The 25,363-nt window shown below is 38.9% G+C and overlaps 1 protein-coding gene across 1 annotated transcript in view; it reads left to right on the top strand.

Annotated features, from left to right (window-relative positions):
• The window catches only part of LOC139725307 (biotin--protein ligase-like), a 29,101-nt gene extending 10,441 nt beyond the window's left edge, over positions 1 to 18,660 (top strand). Inside the window, exons 4-11 of the mRNA XM_071636396.1 lie at positions 5,109 to 6,055; positions 7,642 to 7,791; positions 10,634 to 10,908; positions 11,542 to 11,609; positions 12,280 to 12,440; positions 15,897 to 16,011; positions 16,688 to 16,901; positions 18,280 to 18,660. Of these exons, the coding sequence (XP_071492497.1) occupies positions 5,109 to 6,055; positions 7,642 to 7,791; positions 10,634 to 10,908; positions 11,542 to 11,609; positions 12,280 to 12,440; positions 15,897 to 16,011; positions 16,688 to 16,901; positions 18,280 to 18,457 (2,108 nt within the window). The 3' untranslated portion in view covers positions 18,458 to 18,660. The remainder of the gene's footprint in view (positions 1 to 5,108; positions 6,056 to 7,641; positions 7,792 to 10,633; positions 10,909 to 11,541; positions 11,610 to 12,279; positions 12,441 to 15,896; positions 16,012 to 16,687; positions 16,902 to 18,279) is intronic.
• The last annotated feature ends 6,703 nt before the right edge of the window (positions 18,661 to 25,363 follow it).

The raw sequence follows: 25,363 nt of genomic DNA, 5'->3' as shown, positions 1-25,363 counted from the left end.
CACTGTGGAGCTATTTATGGTTGCCATGACAGCAAATATGAGCTTATCTGTTGTTGTGATGAACAGAAGCCAATGGACAGGTATCTGTGTATGTACAGACACTATGTACATTGTAGTAGCATGGTGTAAACATCCCATACACAGATATGTAATGGTGTGTTTTGCAGGTTATGTACACTACTGCACTGAAACCATTTATGAAGTATTGTAATGCAGCCAGGTCATACACTGTAACTTGTGTACTTGTAGAATATACACTGTATGTAGAGATAATTGGTATGGGGTAATACAGTTTACATCTTTTCATGTTATGCTAAATTTTCAAGAGAATATTTCTGTATTATACATAGTAAATAGCATGCTATTGGATATAGGGATGTGTTTTACATACATTTGTAGATGATTAATCCCAGTAACAAAAATGTTTTATGTTGTGACCTTTTTACGACTATTGTTATGACAGTGCAGCAGGTGACTGCAAATCTGATTTTTAGAAGTTTACAAAATTTGATTGACAGAGAGTTACAGTACCTTCTTGGTTGCCACTGTGGTATATCTTTTAAATACCACTCCTTGTGTGAATAAAATACATCGTAGTAACATTCGGCCCATTCACACAGCCACCAATAGCTGAGATTATTTAGGTTGAGATTTAAATCGCAAGGCAAAAAACAATCTGGTTTATGTGTTTGGGCATAATAAAAGTAACTATTATTGAGATGCTAATTGGGATCTGTGAAACACGAAAAGTGCAACGCGTGGGAAACAGTCAGGCTTTTTTGTTAATAGTCAATATTTTGTGCAGTATGAAATAGGATGGTATGAATGCTGTGCAAAATCATACCAGATCTTTATCCCACAATGCAAGGCATGCAAGACAGTCGGGTCAAAGTCAGGTCAAACTCCAACACTCAGGCATGCACAGTTCAACAGTTTATCTATTATGGTTTATCCCTAACCAGTGCGATTTGCATTGCCATTTTTCAATGTGATTTGGATCATGTTTTGTTTTTGTTTTTGTTTTTTTGCCACTGTACGTGTGAACCAGAGCACAAGAAAAGTGTGATTTGAATTGCAATTTGACTTGCGCTTTTTCAATGTGTGTGAGTGGGCGTATTGTGTGTTTTGGAAGTAATTTGGATCCACCACTCTGAAAGCCTGATAAAGCCTCAAAATGAATATCAATTTTTATTGTGCAGTATTTTTAAATTGTTCAGACTGTGAAGCCAGACTTGACTACGAGGATGGTTAAATTTGGTCAATGTTTCTTGAAAAGATTGAACGTGTAGGGGAGACTGGGGTAATTGTGGCCCCGGGGTAATTATGGCCCCTCAACATAAAATGTATAATAATATCATCTTCTATGTGTTAAAATAGCTTATAGTTGTAGTATGTGGAAGGTCACTTCTTACCACTATTATGCTCCAACATCCATTCATTTAGCAATTAGCATCTTGATAGGAGGACCTGTTTTGTCAGTGCATGTCAAAATCACATAGTAAAAAGTACACTCCTCACTTTAGAAAGGTAAGTGTCACATCTTCTATTTATTTCCAAATTCTTTTTCACAATGTTACTTTATAATGACAAACCTTGTCTGAAGTGATTATAAAACAAATCATACGAAATTTTATCTATTCTTATAACAACGGGCCATTGTTTGGGACATGCGCTTCGGGGTAATTGTGGCCCCCCATAGAAAAAGCATTGTTTTGCTATGAACGGCTATGGATAATATGCAAGAAAGATCGAAAATTTAGTTAAAAATCATAATAAGCATGGTCCATTACTGGGATTTATCAAATGTGCTTACAGTGTAATTATATTATCATTGCAGCTTTGTTTGGGATATTTTCAAGTGAAAGACTCCATCTCCCAAGGCCATCATGCCACAAAATCCAAGGCCAAACCTCAACAAATGATAGACTTTGACTTACACTTTTTATACTCACATAATTAAGATATGGCAGATACAACTAATGCTACAAAAATGAAGGAAATGGGGCTGAAGAGCCTGTAAAGCCTTTGGAGCCTTTGGAGTCATTATCTTTTTAAAATCAGTCATATGTTGTGGAATAAACTTTTATATAATTCATTGTTTATGTATCACATTTAGATGACTGACTTCCTTTGTCCAGCGTATCAGGACAAATTGTGAATTAGCTAAAGTTGGATGAACTTGACTCTCTCTGCATTACTTTAAATGGATAAATGAGGCTTCCTTTGATTAGGAAATCATTCCTTTACATGCTCTCATGTAGTTCTTTGTGTATTACTCTCACTTTATGAATTATTCTGTCTATTTTATCTTTATATCAAAGGGGGCCACAAATACCCCAACCCGTGGGGAAATTATGGCCCCACAAAGTCATTAACTTAATTGCAATTAATATGCAAACTAAAAGTTTCAGGTTTATGCTTTCTTTTGGATATTATGGGTATATACATTGACTGACAGTGTATATTCACATAATTAGAATATTATTGAACTTTTTATTTAATTGTATTAATAGAAAATATGAAAAAGGGGGCCACAATTACCCCAGTCTCCCCTATAAAAATGCATCGTTATCCATTGGTCAAAAGCACAAAATGCACCGTCCATTGATTTGATTCTAAAAACCTCAGAAACTATGAAGTATTTTAAGTTTGTTAATTACAAGGTGTATGACTTGCCTTGCTTTTTGTTTTCTAAATGTCCCACAGAAAAGGCCAAGAAATCTGGTTACCAGAGAAATTATACATTGTATGATTTTGTCAAGATTTGTCAAGGTTAGAGTGCTTTGAGATTGTAAAAGTTTTTATTATTTTGTGCCTCACTGCATGTACTATCCTTAGAGTGCGTAAGGTGCTTAATAGAAGCCTAAAGAGTGAAACTCTGCCAAAGGTTGAAGTTAAGTCACTAAACTGGTTAAACTGATCTGACACAGAAATACTTGACCTTTGCTGCTCTCCAGAAAGAGCGTAATACCACAGTCCTCTGACTGCTCATTTTGTGATAACGAGGAGTGATTTGGGCCAAATAACTCGTATTGTCTCGCTAGGAAATTGCATCTCACCGTCTCGTTATGTCCCCATTTGACCCAAATTCGATAATGGTGCTCCTTCAATCAAGGCATTCTTTAGCTCTTTAGTCTTCATTTGCTGGGGGGAAAAAACAGAAATCTCCTGTGGAACTGTGGAAAAGGACAGTCCGTGTTTTCTTAGCCCCAGAGGTGCATTAAGATCTCATCAGGTTGAAGTGCGTTGGCTGGAATTCCATCAGTTGACTAAATGGCGCCTTTCACGATGTGTCTGAATGTCTGCCTGCCGAGCTATTAACAGGATTCTGGAGAGCGTGCATCTAATGGAGTGTGGGGAGCCTTCCATTACGCTTCATCCAGCATCATTTCTGTTGTTGTTGGGATGGATTTGGAGGTTTGGGAGAAGGGGATCACGCTGTGGTTGACAGCACGATAATCCTGGTGTCATCTTGGGACATCCAAGATGTCACCTCATCTCTCTCTTTCATCTCTCTGTGTCATCTCGTACTACCGTCTATCCTTTTTCTTCCTCCTTCATGGTTTACATTTTATCTATTGTAGGTGTCAATGATGATAATTGTTGACTTTACTTTTATTGTTATCGTTATTATGATAACTTGCTATTATTTGTAGTAATAATAGTAGTACTACATGTAGTAATAACAGAATTACTACTGCATGAATCATTGTTGCTATCATCACTATAATGGGATGTTAACTATTGTAAGATAAGCATCAGTATGATCACTCTGATTATTACATTGTATGATGGTGATTACTTTTGTGGCTTATGCGTACGTATTTTTCTTGATTCTTTACTTTATTGTTGTTGGACAGTTGATCATTTGGTCAGGATTTTACACAGATGACAGGAGCTCATTACCCTGCTACAGGCAAAATGACCATCAGACCAATTCAGTTTGATCTGCCAATGAAACTTTGTAGCATTTCTTGTGCACATTTAGGCATCATATCATGTAGGATCCTACATGCACAACTACATGTACGGTGTGGAACTGTAAAAGTGGGTATTTTCGTGCGAGTAATTTTTGCACTCAGCTGGGTAAGATGAATTTTGCGTGTTTTTATTTTTGCAGATTCAGGACATTAACTATTGCAGGGTTCATATGGGTCATGGAAAACCTGGAAAGTCATGGAATTTGGCCTAGTCTTTTTCCAGGCCTTGAAAGTCATGAAAAACTGATATTTTCATCAAAAGGCCATGGAAAGTCATGGAATTGCAAAAATTATAGAAGTTTATCTGTTGTTTTTGTGAGATGTATATGTATTCCCTTTGCTTCGCTTTGATTTGAGATCAAATTTTCAGTTTAATGTGTTTAAAAAGAATTATGTAAAAGTCATGGAAAGGTCATGGAATTCTGGCTAAAATGGTCATGGAAAGTCATGGAATTTAATTCATGAGAAAGAGTATGAACCCTGTATTGGAACTTATGGCATGCAAAAATATTTGCCTGCTTTTATTTCTGCACTAGCCTCTGGCTGTGTGAAATACTCTAAAATTTCCACATTGCAGAGAGTTAATTTTTTACAGTATTCAAAAGCTGAATATGAGTTCAGTCAGTTGCATGCTGTCTGTCAGTGGCACATTGAACTTGACCAAGTTGGGAAAAACCTACTGCTTTGTGATTTACTTTTTGACGCTACCATTTTCTTTGTGCGCTAATCTCAAGCAAGATAGTACCTGCAACTTCAAGGCTTTGTGTTAGTGATGTGAGAACCCTTCAGACTTGCTGACAAGCAAAATGCCAACACCATGATTTTCTTTGTATGTGGACCAGCTAGTGCCTTGGGCTAGTGCATACAATGCATATAGATATCAGATGATACAAATGTACATGGCATTAGCGAAAGTGGGCAGGTGGATTGCAGACAGGACTTAAGACTTTTTGATGGTTGTTTGGCAGAATCAAACAAAAGTAGTCATCAGCCAGATCATTTGGTATCACAGAAAAATCTTTCCATCTTCTCTATGAATATAATTCTATGTTCATACATATCTAAAGAAAGGTGTTGTATTCATGTGTGGCGTCAGTGACAATTGAATCTTTTTTCCTCTTTTCTCAGCTGTGGAAGTGCAGGGACAAGCATTCAACTTGGTTGACAACAGGTTAAAGGTCGGGGAGGGAGCATCTGGTGCCATGACTCCACCCATCCCTGCCTCGCCCCACAGGGTGTCGCCCCTGGAGGCAGCAGGCAAGAAGCCCCAGCTCCACCGGCAGCCGAACCGGTACCTGCGCCGCAAGCACTCCTCCGAGTTTGTGCGCAAGATGGAGGAGCAGAAGCAGAAGAATTCGAGTTCGTTGTCCAGCACGGGAGAGCTGGACGAAGACGACCTCGGGGGTGTCTCCGTGGAGTTCCCCAACAGTCCTAGCCATGTCGCTGGGGCAACGGATGGCAGCGTCTTTCTCCCAGATGGAGAGAGGAATCTTTCAAACGGGATCGGAAACCTCCCAAAGTCGCTGAGGCATAAAGACCCCGCCGCGGGGGGAGACGGAATATGTAAGCCGCCGAATGTTCTGATATACACGGGATCGGAAGTCGAGGATGAGGTTTACGGAGCCGTGGAGGCTGCCCTGCAGCACTGCTTGGAACAGGACAAGTATGTAATCTATCTCCTCAAACCCAGCACCCTGACCCAGCCATGGTCGGACAATTGTGCGTTGGTAGTGCTAGCCGGTGACGGCAGTCTCGACAAGGACACGACGGAGCGGTTCATGGCCCACTTTGAGAAGGGCGGTCGCATCCTCAACTTTGGACTCCCCCTCTCCCTCGGCGATGTGAGCTTTCAGGGTGGACCACCCACGGAAAAGGAGGTGGAGGCGTCATACCAGGGCATTGTTAAGTCCAAGGCCTTCCGAGTCGAGGGCCTGAGCGGACCCGGCCGGCTGCAGATCGGCGACGGGGAGGGCTCGCCCAACATCATGGTCAGTGTCCTGGGACAGGACCGGGTGCTACCGATGGTGGTCAAGGCATCAGAGAAGAAGAACGGCGGTGTGGCGATATTCTCACAAGTAAGCCCTCCACCACCCACTTTTACTTTTGCCCTGTGTGGAACATGTTCTATTCACTTGTGTTGTCAGTGTTTGTGTACAAGTGAATGCAAGTATGCATGTTTGTTTTCCTCAAACATAAAGAAGTCAACAGAGTGGGAAACTTATACCAGTATGCATTGATTTTGATGCAGTGTGTAATGTTGCTGAAATGAAAGAAAATGCTTCACATGTGTTTTAAATTCATGGTGACCCTTTTGCTTGCTAGATATAGATGAGGAAACTTCACTTTCAGAAAAATTAATGAAGAAGTAACAGCAAAAGCAGGCAAATGTTACAGACTGATATCACTTAACCCTAAAAAGACTGGGCTATTTTGGTAGCTCGAAAGACTGGGGGGGGCCTAAAGGGCCCCCCCTTAAGATCTCGGCCGTGGATCGCGCGATCGCCGCGGAAATTTGCACAATGGTAGTGTGCGATGTAATCTACAAGATCGTATATTTAAATTTTGCAAAATAGTCTTCTTTTATTTTATTTTGATTAATTATGCTAATTTATGCGATAAATCAGACTTTTTTATCTAAATCAGTAAATAAAGCTCCAAAAGTGCTCATTTTTGGTCTAGATATTCTTTGTAGCATTCTTAGCAAATGTACTTGAAAAAAAATTCGGTATCAAAATTAATTTCTTATTTATTTTATTGTTTTATGAATTTCTTATGTATTTCCTTGTTTTTCGACCTTTTGTTTTTGTTTTTTTCAGCAAAATTTGTGGCAGACCCTTTTTGAAGCATAATACTACTAAAACAAATTGATTTTAGCCTTTGAGTGTAAAAATAAGCATATTTATATGAACCATGTGATAAACTCAATTTGTATTGACTTTGTACACAAAATCACATTTTTGAGCCATTTTCGGTCTCACGTGCATGTACAAAAAGTTATGTAACTTCAGAACCGTACCCCCGGGCGTCACAAATTTGGTGTCAAAATGTGCGGGAAACTCGAAAGAAAAATGTCATAGAGCATCGCGGCGAGAGCATTGCGTGTTGCTGAGAAATCGCGCGAAATGTCGAGGGGGGGGCCTTTTAGGCCCCCCCACCCAGTCTTTTTAGGGTTAACCCGTTCCTCCCGCAATTCTCTGAGAGCCTTCAATGCCCCGAAAACAAGATTCTCTTTGCAGGTCAACAGAGGACAGAAAGGTTGTAATCCACCTGTGCAAAAGCAGTAAAGCGGTGCATGTATCCCCTTTTCATGGTCAACTACAAATGTACAGGCATGTGCATGTACCATCGAACAATGAAAACATCAATGGGGTGCGAGGTATGAATAGAGTGTGCACTGATGCGCTCACAAATTCTTTTGTCATACACAATAAAGGCACCTGAATGGGGTCAGCGAAAGTCAGAATGTACTGAGCTCAGGCTTGATCTTTAATTTTGTTACCAAGAAATGATTGCTGTTTTAATTAACCCTTTATGTGTTTATGCAGAGTGTCAATTAGCACAGAAAACCCCACCGTCTAAAGTCCCTGTTGCAGAAAGGGTTATAAGAACAACTTTTTAAACCTCACTGTGCCTCCTTCTGCCTCATTCTCCCTCCCCTTAGATCTGCTTCCCTGAAGGCCACCTTGAGGGAACTCAGGAGGACATGGCGGTGGACATGTTGGTACGCCTCGGACTGTCTTGCATCACGGCCAAGGGCGGCACACAGAGGGCGCCCCAGCTCACGCCAGCCTTCCTGCTCGGCGTGAATCAGGTACGGTCCAACCTCTCCTATCCAAACGTGTCAGGACCGGGGCTAATCCGAATAAGGGACTTGGCTGGAAATGGGAGACTCAATGTTTAATACACGCAGCTGCCGAAGAACGATTGCCTGTACCATACCCTGATTCAATGAAAAGTTTTCTGTCCATGTTTTTCCGGTGATTTGGGAGTAGTGAATATCTGAATGCATGTAATATTTAGATGAAAATTAGATATGAATATATGTTAACTATGTGGAGAATAATATGTAATTCATATGGTTTGTGTAGGAATTTTGTTTTAGTTTAAAATCCACCTTTTCCCCGTAATTATTACATTGAAAAAAAAAATCATGCCAAGATCGCATCCGAATAATAGAGAGATCCGGATAAAGGGAGGCTGGATAGGAGAGGTTGGACTGTATCAAGCTTCATGTTCACTGTTTGCTTGTGTAAGACAGTGTATGATGTACTGTTCACACTGACAGGGGCAATCATCAATACATCTCAATAACTTGTCGCAGGTGTCTCAAAGTAGCCGGCTCTCAGTCCAATTTAGGAAAGAGGGGAGAGAATATTAAAGATACTTGTATCCTGTCTTATTCTAGTGAAGCGTATACAGAATCATCCATTTGAGTAACATGACTACCCAAGAGCATTTAGCAGATCTTAGTACATGTACAGTATAACATATTGGTGATATTACGTGTATGCAGTGCTGCACACTGGCACTGGTCCAATGGTCCCTGACCACTAAAAATCACTGTCAAACCAGTAACTTTTTCAGAAATGAATCAATTTAAAAAAAAAATTAGAAAAACTGGGTACCTAGTACTGGTCCAACAGACAGGTCGGGCCAGTAGAAAAAATGGGCTAGTGTGCAGCCCTGTATTATGAAACCTTTTCGTGCTATTCATGCCATTGTTTCACTGCATTCACATGATGTAAATCTCTCCTCTCAGGGCATCAAAATTCTCTTCTGTGTCTATGGGCCACTCATTTCCCAATTCCTCTTTTCCAGATTCAGTTTTCATGTGTACCCAGAATAGTCAAAATCTGTCAAATGGAACACCTGAAAATGTGCTTCGTTGTGGAGGCTTGAAAAATGTCTGAGTAGTCAATCCCTTTAGGAGAAAAGAAGGAAAGAGAAAGCAAAGACTACCAAGGAATTCTGATGATGTTTACAGCAGGAAGTACATGTAGCTACATAATGTACATTTAATGCCACCGGAACTTTTAGAAAGAATTGGCGGTAGTCTGTACAGTGTATGTCCTCTGCAGTGAAATGATAGTTATATTCAACTTTCCTTGAGCCTCTTCTCCAAGAACCCTGTTCTTTATGCATCCCTTCCAAGAAACATGTACACTGTACGTCAGAATTGTGGGCCTTCCAGCTGAGAATGTGCATCTTGTACATGCGTCATCATCGCAACATGCTACGTAGTCCGCTAACGCAGACGAGCGAGCGCTAGTGCGCACATCATTCCACATCATTAATCACAGAGTCACGCCACTCAGCAAATCAATATCCACACGACATGACCTCTCCATCCAAACAACCCCTCCCCCCTTCTCCTATCCCCCCTCTCTCCCCCCTCTCCCAGAGGATCAAGCAGAAAACAGGTGAAACATGATGCGTCAAGTGCATCCTCTCCCTCCCGGGGGAACATTCGGCTCCTGTGAAATCCCAATCAGTATTGATGCGATAAAAAGTGTTAAGGGAAAACTTGCCAGTGCTAATGTGACCATGGGTGCTCTGATTTTTTTATTTATTTTTTTTTTTTTTATAGAGAGATGGAGAAATTAAAGAAAACTTGACATTGTTTAATATTGGCTTTGATCTACACATAGGCTTAATGTTCACTCTCTTCTGGTTTGTTTGTTTTTTCTGTTTTTCCCCCTCCTCTTCTGCTAATGTGACCAAGGATGCTGTTTTTTTTAAAAATTTATTTATCTTTTATTTATTTATTTGTAAGAGACAGGGAGAAATTAAAGGGAGAATTTACCATGGGAGATTGTCTCAGAGAGCAAAGATAATCAGGTATGGGCTAGCAATAGGTTAATGAATACTGGAAACAGATTTGAGAAATTGATGATAACTTGGATGTCTGAGTAATATGCCGGGGCAATAATACAGTCACTAGGAAAATTGTTTTCTTGATTGTAATGACAATTTTTTCATTGCATTCCTGTTTCTTATAAAAAAAATAAAAATTGATATTAAAAAGTACAGGGAGTTTGCTTTATGAAGATTTGAAAATGATATTCTAGACTTTCCATTGGAGGATTTTCTTTCTCTTTAGTGGATGGAGAATAAAAGCATTATGATCCTTACACAAAAAGAAGAATCATGCAATGACTGTTTCTCCTGAGATGTATGAGAGTAGCAACACTCTCATATGACTATGCGTTGCAAAACCCATAATAATGTTGTTGGTTGATTCTGCATGTCATTTATTTCCTTCTTTCTTTTAATTTCATTTCGAACAAATATAGTTATGATATTTTGATACACATTATAACACAACAATGTACTGAAAACAAAGAAACTGTGAACTGAGGTACAATGTTGTAAATTTCATGAAAAATACTGGGAAAAAAAAGGTGAATGGCCTTCTCATCCAACAATGACAGCATGTGGACTTAAATAGCACAACCTCTAAAATTGTAATTGTTTTCTCAATCTTCTCTGATGTGTTCTAACTTTTCTGCATCCACTATTGAATGAAGACATGTGTTTGAGGTATAGTGTAATTCCCTCATAATGGTGAAAACAAGTCAACAAAAAAAGCATGCAGTATTTTCAGTTTGTTGTAATCTTGTTCCATCAATTCTTCAATGTCCATGCCAATATAGGCAAACGAGCAGTTCCTGAAGGCCATCACGGCAGGGCAGAAAGATGCCTCCCCCATCCTACGAGGCACGCCGGTCTCCCTCCACTTCATCTACGACCAGGCGGGCATCAAGCACGTCAGCCCCTCCCTCCTCCCCGTTGTCATCGGCCGCAAGAACCTCCCGCTGGGCAGCCTCTTCAACTTTGACAGCTACCGCAACAACCTGACCACCAGTATCCTGGGAAATGTGGTGCTCTATGCCGAAGTGTTACCCACGACGATGGATGTCTTTGAAGGGTGAGGGTTCCTCTCCTCCCCCCTTTCCCTCCCCCCCCCCCCCCCCCCCAAGAAAAACAAGATGCACACAAAGCCACTCAAATTCTGAAAAAAAGTTACAGTGATTCCTTAATCACTGTAAATCCTTAATGTATATCATGAATAAACCTTATAATGCAATTGTAGTGATATGGCATTTATCGTCCTCAAGCATAATTCTTCCCACACTCCCGATGGATTTGTGCTAGAACTCAAGTTTTAAATTGAAACAACAGAAGGTGATATTTCATTGTCAACATTTCTATGTTTCTATATTTCTTTTGAATAAAGTTAGCAGTTCTGAGGCACATTGACAGCGAGAGAAAGGGAAATGAGTAATTTCATTGGTTTTCTTTTAAATGAATTAGTTTGAGAGTCAAACAAAACTCACAGATGAATATGACTTCTCTCCTTTTTTTCATATAGTGGAGGTAATATCTATTCTGCCATTTTGTGCTGGAGTTCATATTCTGCAAAACCCGAAGTACAAAAAAAAAAGAAAGAAAAAAAAATACTGGTTGTAATGTAGTGTGGTATTACATGCAGCATTTGCATTGTTAGAACTTTGCACTTCTTTTAAAACCAGAAATATTTCTCACATTCTCATGTTCCCAGATTCATGTTCAAAGTTCCCGACAACGTCGGTGTCGTCTGCATAGCAACGAGAATGACAGGTGGGAAGGGTAAGTGTCTTCGCATTTCAGCCTGCGCAGGAAATGAAAGATGTCACGTCTGAGTCTTCAGAGATAACTTCACGGTGGCTTAAAGGAGCATTGTGGTGGAACAAACCAATGCCACAAAATGCATCATTCAAACTGTTTGTGTCCTTGAGCGAGTCACCATTGCCGTAACTATACATTTATGTATGCAGTACGAGTACCTAAATAATACAATAAATAATCATGACAATAATTAAAGCCTTCTTTATCCAGGGTAGCCTCTTCAGTGTTGCCACTGCTCTACACCAGAGGGACTTGCCATTATTATTACCCTAGCATTTCCAGGTACCCATTTATACACCTGGGTGGAGAGGGGCACAGTGGGTAATCATCTTCTCTAAGGACGTAAGCACTGGGAAGGAATTGAACTTGGTTCCTCCGATTTTGAGTTGAGAGTCTTATCCACTATGCCATAGTGCCCCCTGTTTGATATCCGGAGCATCCATCTATAGCTGCCTGTGTGGTGCCATGGGCACATGAACAGTTTTTGCTTTACACTATTAAAGAAACAATCAACCTGTAATGCCCACAGTATCTCTTTTGCTGTTTGTCTTGTGTATTCAACCAAAATTAATCTGAGTGTAAACCCCCCCCCCCCCCCCATTTTTTTCCCCAATGTCTCTTCCTGGATCAGGTCGTAGCGGCAACCGATGGCTGGCTCCCATAGGATGTGCCATGTTCTCGCTCCACGTTCGCATCCCAGTCAGGACGCGGCTGGCCGACAAGCTTCCATTCCTCCAGCACATCGCCTCGGCCGCCGTGGTGGAGGCCGTCCGCTCACTCAAGGGTTACGAGGTACGGTGCCCCCCGATGATATCCTCATTTGAAGTCTGGCTGAATGTTGCGAGGAGGTTGCGGGTGGCCAGGATGACCGGCCTGGTCATGATGTCCACCTGTGTTGTTATGACTGTGATATGTCCAGATGGAAGAACAAAGTGTTATATCCATTTGCAGTTTTGCTATATTAGTTGCACAGTTGAACACTGTATTATGCTCTTTTGTAACACATAAATTTTGTGAGGGGAATACTTTTTTTACCTCCATGTCTTTCTTCCCCCAAATGCTCTTACTTTTAACTCAAAATGTCCCGTGGTGCTCGTTCAAGCTCCTAAAAACTTTCAGACTTTTCTCAGACTGTGTTTATGGAGTTCCTGTCAATGTTATGGGTGATTGTGTAGTTGATGCAAGAAGGAGTTAAAGGAAATTCTGCTGAAGTTGTGCACATTATCAGTGCTTAGACTGGATTCTAAAATTTAGATTTATGCCTTAATCCAGTCTGTAGACTGCTAAACTGGTTAGAATAACAATTCACACCATTTGAGACTTAAACAGACTGACATCAATGCAGCAGCTACATTCAGGAAAATGAAAAAAGTGTTTTTTGCTTTTGATAAATACAGATAATTGAAACATCAGACATCGTTCACCCAGTTGCACCGCTTGGCTGCTTTATCATCAATCACAGAAATGGAATGCAATGATGTATCTAACACAGACACATACACATGCACACTCACAAACAAACAAACATTATATTATATTACATTACAATATATTATGTGCACAGAGCCAGAGCCTGTGGCATATACACACATGAAGTATTTCATTCAGTATAATAGAACATGTCATTCACATGATGGAAACATTAGCAACAAGAGAGGGTTTCATTACAAATAAATGCAGTCATAATGTCATTATTGGGATATTGAAATTTCTGTTAAAGCTTTCTCAATTTCGTTACACCTATGACATTGCACAAGTTTCATTTTATACAATGAATATCACATAACTTGTGGATGATGAGGACTGACTCTTAAAAAATGTAAATGTATAAAATGATTATTGCATGTATTGATTGTGATAGAGTCATTATCCAATATAGCAGAGTTTTGAACAACCCCTTTAAAGGGACTGTTCAGTACTGGTTGAGGTTAGGATTCAGCTTGTAACATTTTGCAAGATATTTAGAAACCACCCTATGAAACGTTAAAGAGCATACAATTCTAAGGGGAATCAAAAGTTTACTTCACGAAAATCGGTTTGAAATTACTGAGATATCTAAAATCAAGGTAAAACAAAGAGATCGTAATAAAAGTCGTGGCCTGTCAATTTTATTAGGATCGCTTTTTTGGATATCTCGGCCGTTTCAAGGCCAATTTTCATCAAATAAATGTTGGATCCTTCTTGAAATTACATGCTCTTTCATATTTCATAAGGGGTTTCTCATTATCTCACAAAAAAATGTTACACGCGTATAAACCTGAATCATCACGTCAACCAGTACTGTACAGTCCCTTTAAAGTGTCTGTGAAGCCCGACACTGTCTTCATAGCCATAAATTAGGTCCTGAGACGCCCCATCCCTGCCCATCATCTGTTGGGGGAGGTAACCCCTTGGCATTTGAGATCCAGGGACATAGAAGGCTTGCCGTGATAGCCTTAGTGGCCCAGTGACTTGGGGAATGTTGATGGGACAGCCTGCTGCAGTAGAATCTCCCCACCCCCACTCATCCCTGTTCTGTGTCTGGCTCTGACTGCTACTGTGTGACAGGGATGGGTCTCTGATCTTCATCAATAATTACTGCTTGCTTGCTTGCTTTCTTTCTTTCCGAGGCATACGACTCTTTCCATGCCGTTACCCACACATGTCATTGGTATGCAAATCATTTACAAGCAGGAATGTTTGCTGCTGTTCGCCGACATGTCTCATAGTGTATGGAATAAGGAGTGTACAAAGGGATGATTGAGGTGTACTCTGGTTAGGGAATTTCGACTGGTTCCTGGGGTGTGGTTTAGATACATTATTGAGGTGATCTTATAGTGTAAAGAGCCTGAAATTAAATTTTACAGGTGTTAGGGCTTCAATCATGAGAGATGGGTAAACCAGAATTGCGCCCTCTACAGGCAGAATAGAAGCAGGACTTATAAAGGCAAAAAATGGAATACCTGTGTTTAGTGTCAATGCAACACTCCACAGTTATGTTATCACAATAAGAGATGAGCAGTGAAAATGGCTAAAAAAAAAGGCTGACATTATTTGCTCCCTATTTCAGTGATATTTCAAATTTCAATGATTTTATTGGCAAATGAACAGTAAGTCCTCATTTGCCAGATTTGGTTAAAAGTCCTGTCTACCTTTGGGAACAGTGATTTAAAAGATTTTCAAGATATGACATTTAATGCATATGTGTAGGTCGGTTGTACCACAAAACATCCTATCATATATAATGTAGGATTTTCACAATAAAGCCTAGAATATAAGGAGATATCTGTATTTTTCTCAATAAACCGTAACTGTAGATGATGTAGTCTGGAAACATTTTTATTATAACTATTGTGCATATTTTGTATATTTAACAATACTTAACATCGATTTTACCGATTCAAATTTTTACATTTGTTGTTTCTATCCCTAACTCATACTTAAGAACTATTTTAAAGCACTAATGCTGGATTTTTGTTTCATCTGCAAATGGTAAATTATGCCTGTCAATCTGTTACTTTGGAGAGAACAGTGATTACAAATAATCATGGGTTATTCCAGCCACCACCCCCCCCCCCCCTCCAAAAAAAAAAAAAAAAAAAAAAAAAAATTAATCAAAAAAAAAAATTAATCAAAAAAAAAAATTAATCAAAAATTTGAACTCATCAAATATGCTGGATTGTAGTTAATCCATTGAGGACTGGCTGATTTTGCTACAACACGCATTTCCCATAGACATTTGCCCATCCAGTATACTGTAAAACACATTATTTTCACGGCATGAAATTTTCGCGAGTTGCCTCTGACATTCGATGCGCATAGTGTAGACAAGAACTTTTGTGTGCATTTTAATTTCGCGAATCTTGGCTCTCACGAAATCAAAATACACGCGAACATTTCTCGTTTTACAGTACTCGGGACTCATCTTCAACGGGTTAAAGCACACTTGTGCAATCATCCACTTTTAATCATTATCATTCACTGTAGTGTATGGAAGATTTTATAGTAATTGTTCGACTTCTATCAAAGCAACCACACATTAGGCTGACAGAATGCACATTATTAAATGACCTTTTTTTTTTGGAAAGATTTTCAAATTTTGAGTTTAAAAAAAATAGCTTTCTGGTTAGTTAATTGTATAGAAACAAAGACTGATTGAAATTATGATATATGTTTTTCCATCTTCTCTGACTAGTGGAATATTTGATTATTTGCTACTCAAGACTCTGCTATCATTTTCCCATTTCGTTTGTTTTTCACACATGGCAGGACTTTGACCTTCGACTCAAGTGGCCAAACGACATCTACTATGGTAACCAGCAAAAGTTGGGTGGGGTAATCGTGAACTCGTCCTGTCTCGACGGAGTCTTCCATGCTATCATTGGTATGAATTTGATCCTTTGATGACTTTCTTGTTAAATCTTACCCCGTTGAGGATGGACTGATTTTGCTACAACACGCATTTCCCATAGACACATGCCCGAGTATACTTGGGACTCGTCCTCAATGGGTTAAAAGTGAAGACTTTTATATATATATATATATATATATATATATATATATATATATATATATATATATACATTTGTATATATATATATATATATTTTTTTTTTTTTTTTTGGAATTTCCTGGTCTATCAATTTCCAGATTGATATATTCAACAAAATGCTTTTGTGGTCTTTAAAGGTGAATTCCAGCCCAATTAAAAGTTAGTCTGAACAGAAAGAATACAATTTTGTAAGCAGAATAATGAAAATTTGATCCAAAAATTAGGGAAGTTACATATAATTGTGAAGTTTTGAAATTTTATAATTTGCTTCATTTTTATCCTATTTTAATCAAATTTTCATTATTGTGGTTACAAAATTTTACTCTTTCTTAGCAGACTAACTTTTAACAGGAACAGAGTTCCCCTTAAACTTTTCAAAGACATCAGGAGATGTGACTGAATTGTAAGCACCTGTTTGCTGGGTTGATTATCTGCAGCAGTTTTTCGGGTCAATGAAGAATCGCAACTGACTTTCATCGTCCACATTTTCCCCTACTTTGCTGTTGAGGTGTCGGAGTGAATGTTTCCAACAGCGTCCCCACGACCTGCATCAACGACATCCTCCACAAGTACAATGCCGAAAAGGGCACCAACCTCAGCCCCGTTTCCATGGAGATGGTCATAGCGCGCAGCATCACAGAGATGGAACGGATGATTAATGCCTTCCAGGAGAAGGGAGCGGAAAGCTTTCTGCCGGTCTACTACAAGCGCTGGCTCCATAGGTACAGTATGGCAGGCTGAAGCCTGTTATGAAGAGAGTATCTGCCTTATAAAGGGCTCAACTATGGGTGCGTTCGAGTGCTCTAAAGCGAACCAAAGCGAACTGAACTAAAGCGCACTGTACCATACTGTGCCAGATTTGGAGCGTTTGAGCATTCTCTTGAGAAAGCGTACCTCATGAGTTATTTGTAGCAAAAGGCAGGGCTCGACACTAACGGTGGCCCGGTGGCCCGGGGCCACCAAAAATGAAAGTCGGATCACCAAATTTCAAAAAAGGGCAAATTTGGTGGCCCGCCTCGGGCCACCAAAATTTTTTGAAAAGCATGTCAATAAATTTGTAACTTTTGCGCCGGAAATTAGCAGTTAGATTTGTTCAAAGGATGGATGAAAAGGACTGAATGAGTGCCTGAGAGTGAGTGTTGCAAGTTTGTTGAAGTTTATTTATGAGTAGATACATGTATGTCCAACTTCTAATTCTTACTATTATAAATCTTAAATATTTGACTCATTAAAAAAAAGGACTTTTAATGTTTTTATTGGGGGGTTTTTTCGGGACACCACATTTTTCTCTCGGGCCACCAAAAATTTGAAATTTAGGATTTTGGTGGCCCCATCGGGCCACCAAACAAAAAAGTTAGTGTCAAGCCATGCAAAAGGGTTATTCACCTGGAGCTCTTGAACTACTTTCAGCTGTCCCAAACAAAAAGAATGATGTCTTTGCATTATGACACATGCGCAATATGATAGGCGCACTCTTCACATGCAAAGTTTTGATATGCTTTTAATACCCTTTTCGAGCACATCAGGAAATGGTCCACTTTTGGCTCGGTACAGTATGGTACGGTACACTTTAGGAGCGTTCAAGCGCTCCTCTTGCATGGATACAGTACGGTACAGTTCGCTTTAGGAGAGTATTCAAACGCACCCTATGCGCTCATGATCATTTAACCCTTACTTTGCTTTGCTGATTAGCATGATGCAAGTGTTTTCTTCGCTGATTGGCAAAGGTCGTCTGGAAACTACAAAAAATGAAACAGCTGTAGTTGTTTATTATTTTTGTATTGAGATTGTATATTTGTTACATTTCTTCTTTTTTTTTTTGCTGTTGTGTTTGTGCGTTTGTTTGTTTGTTTGTTTATTTGTTTGTGTGAATGTTTGTGTTTATGGAGGGGGAGTGGTAACCAAATGCAAATAAAAGAGCTTGGCAAGTTATCAGATAGATGCATGAACATACGAAGGGTTTCTGCAAGTTTACAGAAACAAGGCATACGGAGTGTATGTCATTGTGAACCATAATTGGCACACCAAATAGTCAATTACATACATTACATGAGGACACTGCACTGACCAGGATCTTAATGTCCATTTTGATTGATGCAGTGATGCCAAGGTAAGGCTGGAGAGGCCTGACGGTGAGGAAGTGACCATCACTGGTCTGGACAAGAGCGGCTTCCTATCGGTCAAACGGCAAGATGGCTCCCTCCACAGCGTGCAGCCGGATGGCAACAGCTTCGACATGCTCCAGAACCTCATCACCATTAAGACCAGCAAGCACTGAGGGTGATGATGGACCACACCCACCCCGGTCCTGGTTCCCCACTAAGTCTCGTCTCTCTACACCAGCTTCGACATGCTCCAGAACCTTATCACCATTAAGACCAGCAAGCACTGAGGGAGGTGATGGACCACACCCAACCCCCCTCCCGGTTCCCCACCAAGGCCCGTCTCTCTACAACAGCTTTGACATGCTCCAGAGCGTTATCTTTTATCTTGCTGGTCTGTAATTAGACCAGCAAGCACTGAGGGAAGTGTTGGACCACACCCTCCCCCTCCGGGTTCCCCAGTCATGTATTTCTACTTTGCCCTTTCCCCCCTTCCCCCCCCCCCCCCCCCCCCCCCTTCTGAACCACCCACCAGTATTCTTGGATTGAGACAACCTCAGTCTTTCTACACCAGTGACATCAATCCAGCAGGACCAGTAGCAAACTACAGTGTATGAGGACACCATCAGAACCTCTGTTTCAAGGTCCCTCCATTTAACCCATTCCATACGGGAACCTGGTGGCCTGTGTAATTAAAGTCTATGGGGATTTCAGAATTCAGCATGGAGTGGGTGAAGAGGTGCTATTGGGGAATATGGACTACCCTTTTCCCTTCTCCTTCCCATCCAACCTTAGTTAATACTTCCATTCTAGAACAATTAATGCGTATCGACTTTTAAAACAAAATGAACATTGTGCAGCTGATAGAAAATTAACCGGGGTTTTATACTCACTTTTCAGATTACACACAGTTGGTGGTGTTGGGGAGGGGTTAAAAGTACATTGTAGATGTTGCCTTGCCCGTTTTCCATGTTAGATGCTATGCCCGTCATTGCCATAGGGGAATATACTAGTAGAAACAAAAACAAATTCAGTCTCAAAGCATTTTGGGCAAGGGCATGATTCGACCAATGTCAAACCAAATTTTCTGAATTTGTAAAAGCAATGAATGATTTTTTTTCCCCCTACAGCTTATTACATTGTACACCCGGCTATAATTCAAAGGTTATGAAGAAAGCTTGGCGATTACATTTCATCCTTTCTACCTATGATAATTTCCAAAGATGATATTGATAGTATCAAACAAAGGAAAATGAATTTATTCATATACAGACACCTGTCTTCAGTAGAGACAAATTATACTATCAGAGATTAATATCATGTAGAAGGTCTGTATGACAACAAGTTTATCCACCAATCCCCTCCTTTTTTTGGGGGGGGGGGGGAGGGTTTGCTGTTCATCAGCATTCATCCTTTCAAGAGTGAGCCAGCCATATCGGACTATTTAATTCTTTCTGCAGCTTCAAAACTACTAGTAATCAAACAAGGAATTAAGAGTTGGGTTCAATGGAATCTAGGTTTTTCAAACAATTTGCATTCTTCAAGTCCATGGAGATATCATGTGCAGTAACAAGCACTGCAGAAAATACTGCAAGGGCAGTGAGATTTACTCTTTTTTTCTGTTGATGATGCTGTTTATTTTTCAAGGTGTATACTGGTACTTGTTTTGTCTTGCAACTCAGTCACTAATAAATCATCTTTGTAGATATATATATGATTTCTTGGTATTTTTTCATTTCAAATAAAGCTCATGTAGCTTTAGTGGTGGCTGAGCAAAGTACTTTTAGATACCATATTTTAGATACAATATTTCTCAGATTACATTTGTAAGTTTGATGTTAAATAGTTTTCACAAAGTTGAAGTCCTGTTTTGGCAGGTCTCCCCAGTTTTTAGCTGTATATGTCAGTTGATGTCACTCCGCTGATTTTTGACCCAATGAGCTCATTTGATATACCTTGAAATTTGCAGATTAACCATGCATTCATTGTAAGTACTGAGGGTGTCTTCTCAATGCTGATTGCTTGGTTTCACTTATTCTTTCCATTCAGGCTTACAATGTTGTAATGTCATTTTTCTTTTTCATACCTCCACCACAAAATGCCAGCGGAGGCATTATGTTTTTGGATTGTCCGTCCATCCATGAACAGCATAACTTTTAAGAACAATTTAAGGTATCCAAGTAAACTTGACACATGTATGTATGATTGCATGAAGCTGCACCTATCCATTTGTGGGCACACACTCTCATTGCCAAAGGTCATAGGTCAGGGTCAAATTAATACAATGTCATGATTTCTCCAATATCTCTCCAGTGCCTGAAGGTATTCTGATGAAACTTAGTTCATACATGTGTTACCAGATAAAGATTCTCTAGAAAAAAGTGTACAACAGGGGATTGCAGGTCAAAGGTCAAGTGAAAATGCTCAAATTCTACATTTTTCTCCATATCTCAGAAATGGCTCAGTACATACACACAGTACAAATATGTGTATTGCCTGATAATGAAGTTTTGGGCCATGAGGTCAAAGATCAATGGTCAAAGGTTACATATTACCACTTAAAAACAGTCTGTATCTACAGGAGATCATCCTAATAGTACTTTTAAGGGTAGTAGAAAGTGCAAAAAGCTGGTATTCTGGAAAATGCTATTCGGTATATTGAATGGCAGCTCCAAATTTTAGAGAAAAAATATGGTAAGTCACTTATTAATTTCTGCAGAGCTCCTGAGCACGTCATGGTGCACCTGCTTACAGCCACGATAACTAACACTCGGGTAATACTGAATGTAACAACAATAAGACCTTCAAATTTAAAGATACATTGTACCACGAACACAACTTTTTTTTAATATGGTTTTTGTGTGTGTTTGTAGTGTTTTGAAGTTGGTTTTTTAATAAATTATCCAGAAACCAGCGTGCAGTTAGTGCACTTTTGTGGTCAGTACTGCAGCTAGTATGGTAATTATTCAACAACAACAACAACATAAAGATTTGTTACATGTCCCCTTGGTTTATTGCCACTTGGCCTGCTATCAGATGGTTTACTTCCCAGTTTGTCCAACACCACTATGGCTAAACTCACTTGGTCTACCATCAATTTTGTCTAATGCCTGTTTGGTCTACTTTTCACTTGGTCCAATGCCCAGTTTGGCTACTTATCATTTCGTCTAATGACCAAATGGTCTAACTTGCCAATACTGGGCACCTGAGGGATGTCTTTTTGTGTGACACTTTGGACTTGTGGAATGAGAATTGGGCAAGTGCAGTCCCACTCATAAAAAGCTGTGCAGCAGTTTAAATTTTATCGTGATAAGAATTTGCAGTGACTAAAGATGATGCAGCATTTCAGTCTAAATGCCTGCTGATGTGGAAATAATATTCTAAAGAGGATTTGTACATTGTACAGAAACTTGAAAGACGTTTCCTTTCCATATTGTGTAGATAGATGGTTTGTCTGCTTTATATAATCTTTGAATTGCTTGAAGAACTGCTGTTGACTCTATGTACATACCTTTATACAATATTATTGATGGCCTGAAAGATACAAGGCCGATTTCCTGTTCATAAAAAAAGGAAAATGACTACATTCAATGGATGAAGAAACATCCTTTTGTTTTTTTTACATGTGTGTGCAATGAACTGATCATAGTATTATGATTATCTGTCATGGGACATTTCATATATTTTTCAAAGCTAATTTCGCATCTCATTTTCAATTGTTCATCTTTTCTCCACTACAAGATTCTTCCTCGAACTCAGTGAAGCAAACTTCAAAGTGTATTTTTGATGCAATCATATCAGAGAGTTAGCTCAAAAGTGGGCTGCATTGTCTCGGTCTAACAAGAAAATGTACGAAACTCATGATACTGCTTCAGAAATCACTTTATGCTGTTTTGCTACCTGTGGTAATTGCAGTTACTAATGGCAATGGTTACTAAACAACCAACCAGCTGTGAGCATATTAGTTGTCCATGTAACTGCTGTTATTTTGACTTCTAGTTGATTTACATTATTTTATTAGATTAGGTTTTAGATCTCATTCCTTGTTTACAGGTTGCCAATTCTTGCAGAATATCCTGTTAAAGTTGGATGTCCCTAACCATTTTTTTTTGGGGGGGGGGTGGGAAGAGAATTTCAACCATTTCACTTTGCATAGGTTTCCATGAAGGCCCTCTGACATAGTAAACTAATGAGGCATTTAGTTTGTTTCTTTTTTGGGGGGTGGGGTTGATGGATCATTTCATCACAGTTTTCTTAAACAAATAAGCAAAACATAACATCCATATAATTATGATGATGTTTCAATATACAATGAAATTTACTTGTTCAAACTTTTGGTATACATATGTTCAGAACAAAAAAAAATGCATCAGTTGGAGATAATAAGACATCTAGAACAGAAACATTCTTTTATAAGAGATATCATCTACTGAATGATAAGGAAAAACAAGTGAAGAAACCATAGACTGTGCCCTGCATCATGCAGTAAGAAGGATGTTAAAGAGATCGTACAGTTTTGGTTGAGACCTAATTTCAGGTTTCTAACATTTTTTGGTGAGATAATGAGAAACCTCTTGTGAAATATGAAAGAGCATGCAATTCCATGAGGAATTCAAAGTTTATTTGATGAAAATTGGTTTTGAAATGGCTGAGATATCCAAAACAGGGCGATTCTACTAAAGTGTGGGACCCACACATTTTTACAATCGCTTTGTTTTACTTTGTTTTTGGATGTTTCAGTCATTCCAAGCCCGATTTTCATCAGATAAACTTTGAATTCCTCTTAGAATGGTATGCTCTGTACTATTTCATACGTGTTTTCTTGGTATCTTGTAAAAAGTCAAATGCCCAATTCTCATCTCCACCAATACTGTACTATCCCTTTAATGTCTACAAAGTGTAGATAAAGTAGTTTACTCTCTGAATTCATTTGTTGATGCTGTTTGGCATTTTCAGTTGACTGCCTTAAGTACTAGAGTTTTTACCCTCAAGGGAAGCAGCATAGTGTACAGTTAATATCGTTCATTTTGTATTCATAAACTATTGTAATGCGTGCCACCCGAGATGAAATGGCAAGATTTCTACCTTGCTGATTAGGATTATAGTGATTTTTATGGCAAGAGCTTAACAAAAGAAAAAAGTGAAATTGATGGCCCGAAGAAATCTGCTCTTTGTCTGTTTTGCAGCCTTTTCAAAGTCAAAGCAGAATGGGAAAACTTTTCAGCATTTGACTTAGTTTGTTATACCATTATACACAGGATATTCGTATCATACACATACACCTGTTGTGTGTTGATATAATATCATACTTCAGTGCAGTAGAACTGTAGGTAGTGATACGTGAATTTTTCTTTGCTATTGAGAATGGAGTTAGATTAGGCTTACAGCATAGACTCTCTTACTTTTGTTTTGGTGTTCATTACATTCATTTATCATCCCAGCTTATACAAATTAATGAAATTATTTTGTATTTCTCTTCTATTTGCCAATTTAAGTCGACTTTTTATCTGTGCCGAATTTTTTGCACACACTGTAAAACGTGAATTGACAATGTGACTTTTTACGGGTGCAAAGCAGGAATGTTTATTTTGTTTTTGATTTGGATTATTCATCTTGACATGTTAATAAATGAATGATTCTGTTCAACAGGTCCATTGCCTTGTAGTTTCTTGTTGTTGCTATTGCTGTTGAGGTTATTCTGTACCCCATTTCGTCAAAAACAAAAACAAAAAAGTTGCTATGATAGCAATTGTTGCTGCAATGACCAGTGCCATGGTAATGACAAGAATCTTGCTTCCTGATTGATTGGATGTTGCTATGGGAAGTTGCTATAGAAAAAGTTGCTATGCAGGCATCTTTCATATATACATGTTTATAAATATATATATAGATAGATAGATAGATATATAAACAAAACGCTATTTCCAGCCATCAGGGGAAATGTGGAATAAATTATTGTGGGGGGAATTCTTATAAAAAGCATAAAAATATTCACAAAAAATGCAAATATTGCCTTATTTTGAAAAATTTTGCATTAAAGGACAAGTTCACCTTCATTAACATAAGGATTGAGAGAATGTAGCAATATTAGTAGAACACATCATTGAAAGTTTGAGGAAAATCAGACAATCCGTTCAAAAGTTATGAATTTTTGAAGTTTTTGTACAGTACCCGCTGGATGAGAAGACTACTGCAGTGTATGAATAACTTAGATGTCACATGCGTACAACAATATAAGGAAAATATGAAGAGAATTTCACAAAATTCCATCTTTTGAAAAAAGTACACATTCCCCTGACTCGTTACCGACAAATGTTATGGTTAATATTATTCCCCCTGCCTTTAGAAAGAGGCAAGTCAAGTGCTCTTTTATTATGCGAAAAAAGTGAAAATATGTTGAATTTTCTTTTACATTTTCTTTATACTGTTGTACGCATATGACTCACAAGCTGTAGTAGTCTCCTCATCCAGCGGTTCCAACACAAAAATTTAAAAAATTCATAACTTTTGCATCGATTGTCCAATTTTTCTCAAACTTTCACTGATGTGTTCTACTAATATTGTTGCATTTTCTCAATCCATATGTTTATGAAGGTGAACTTGTCCTTTAATATGGGCTCAATGAAACATTGAATTGACAAGAGCACAAACTGCATCTTATACCACTAAATTCTGTATGTTTATGACAAGATACAACTTTTTTTGGAGAAAAAGCAGATGTACCTACATTCCCCCAATGACCCATTTTCTACACACATCCAATATATACACCCATTTTTTTTTTCATTTTTTTTTTTGGTATCGCTGACAATCTCCCCTAAATGGTAATGATAGTACAGTCTTTAATCTACACACACTACGCCATCTGTCTCCTACTGTGGAGTAGTCCTTAGTCCCCTGATCACTGATAAGGCATTAAGCGGAATCAAAAATTTCCCCTTTGGAGCGAATTCCCCTTAAGATACCTCGTTTTCAGACGTATATTCTCCCTATGGACTGTTTATACATACATACATATATATATATACATATATATATATACATATATATACATATACATATATATATACATATACATAAAT

Source organism: Diadema antillarum, unplaced genomic scaffold (assembly GCF_040938485.1).
Source record: "Diadema antillarum isolate AM-2024a unplaced genomic scaffold, OU_Dant_1.0 seq00000032_RagTag, whole genome shotgun sequence".
NCBI lineage: Eukaryota > Metazoa > Echinodermata > Echinoidea > Diadematoida > Diadematidae > Diadema > Diadema antillarum.
This window is presented reverse-complemented; position numbering and strand designations above follow the sequence as displayed.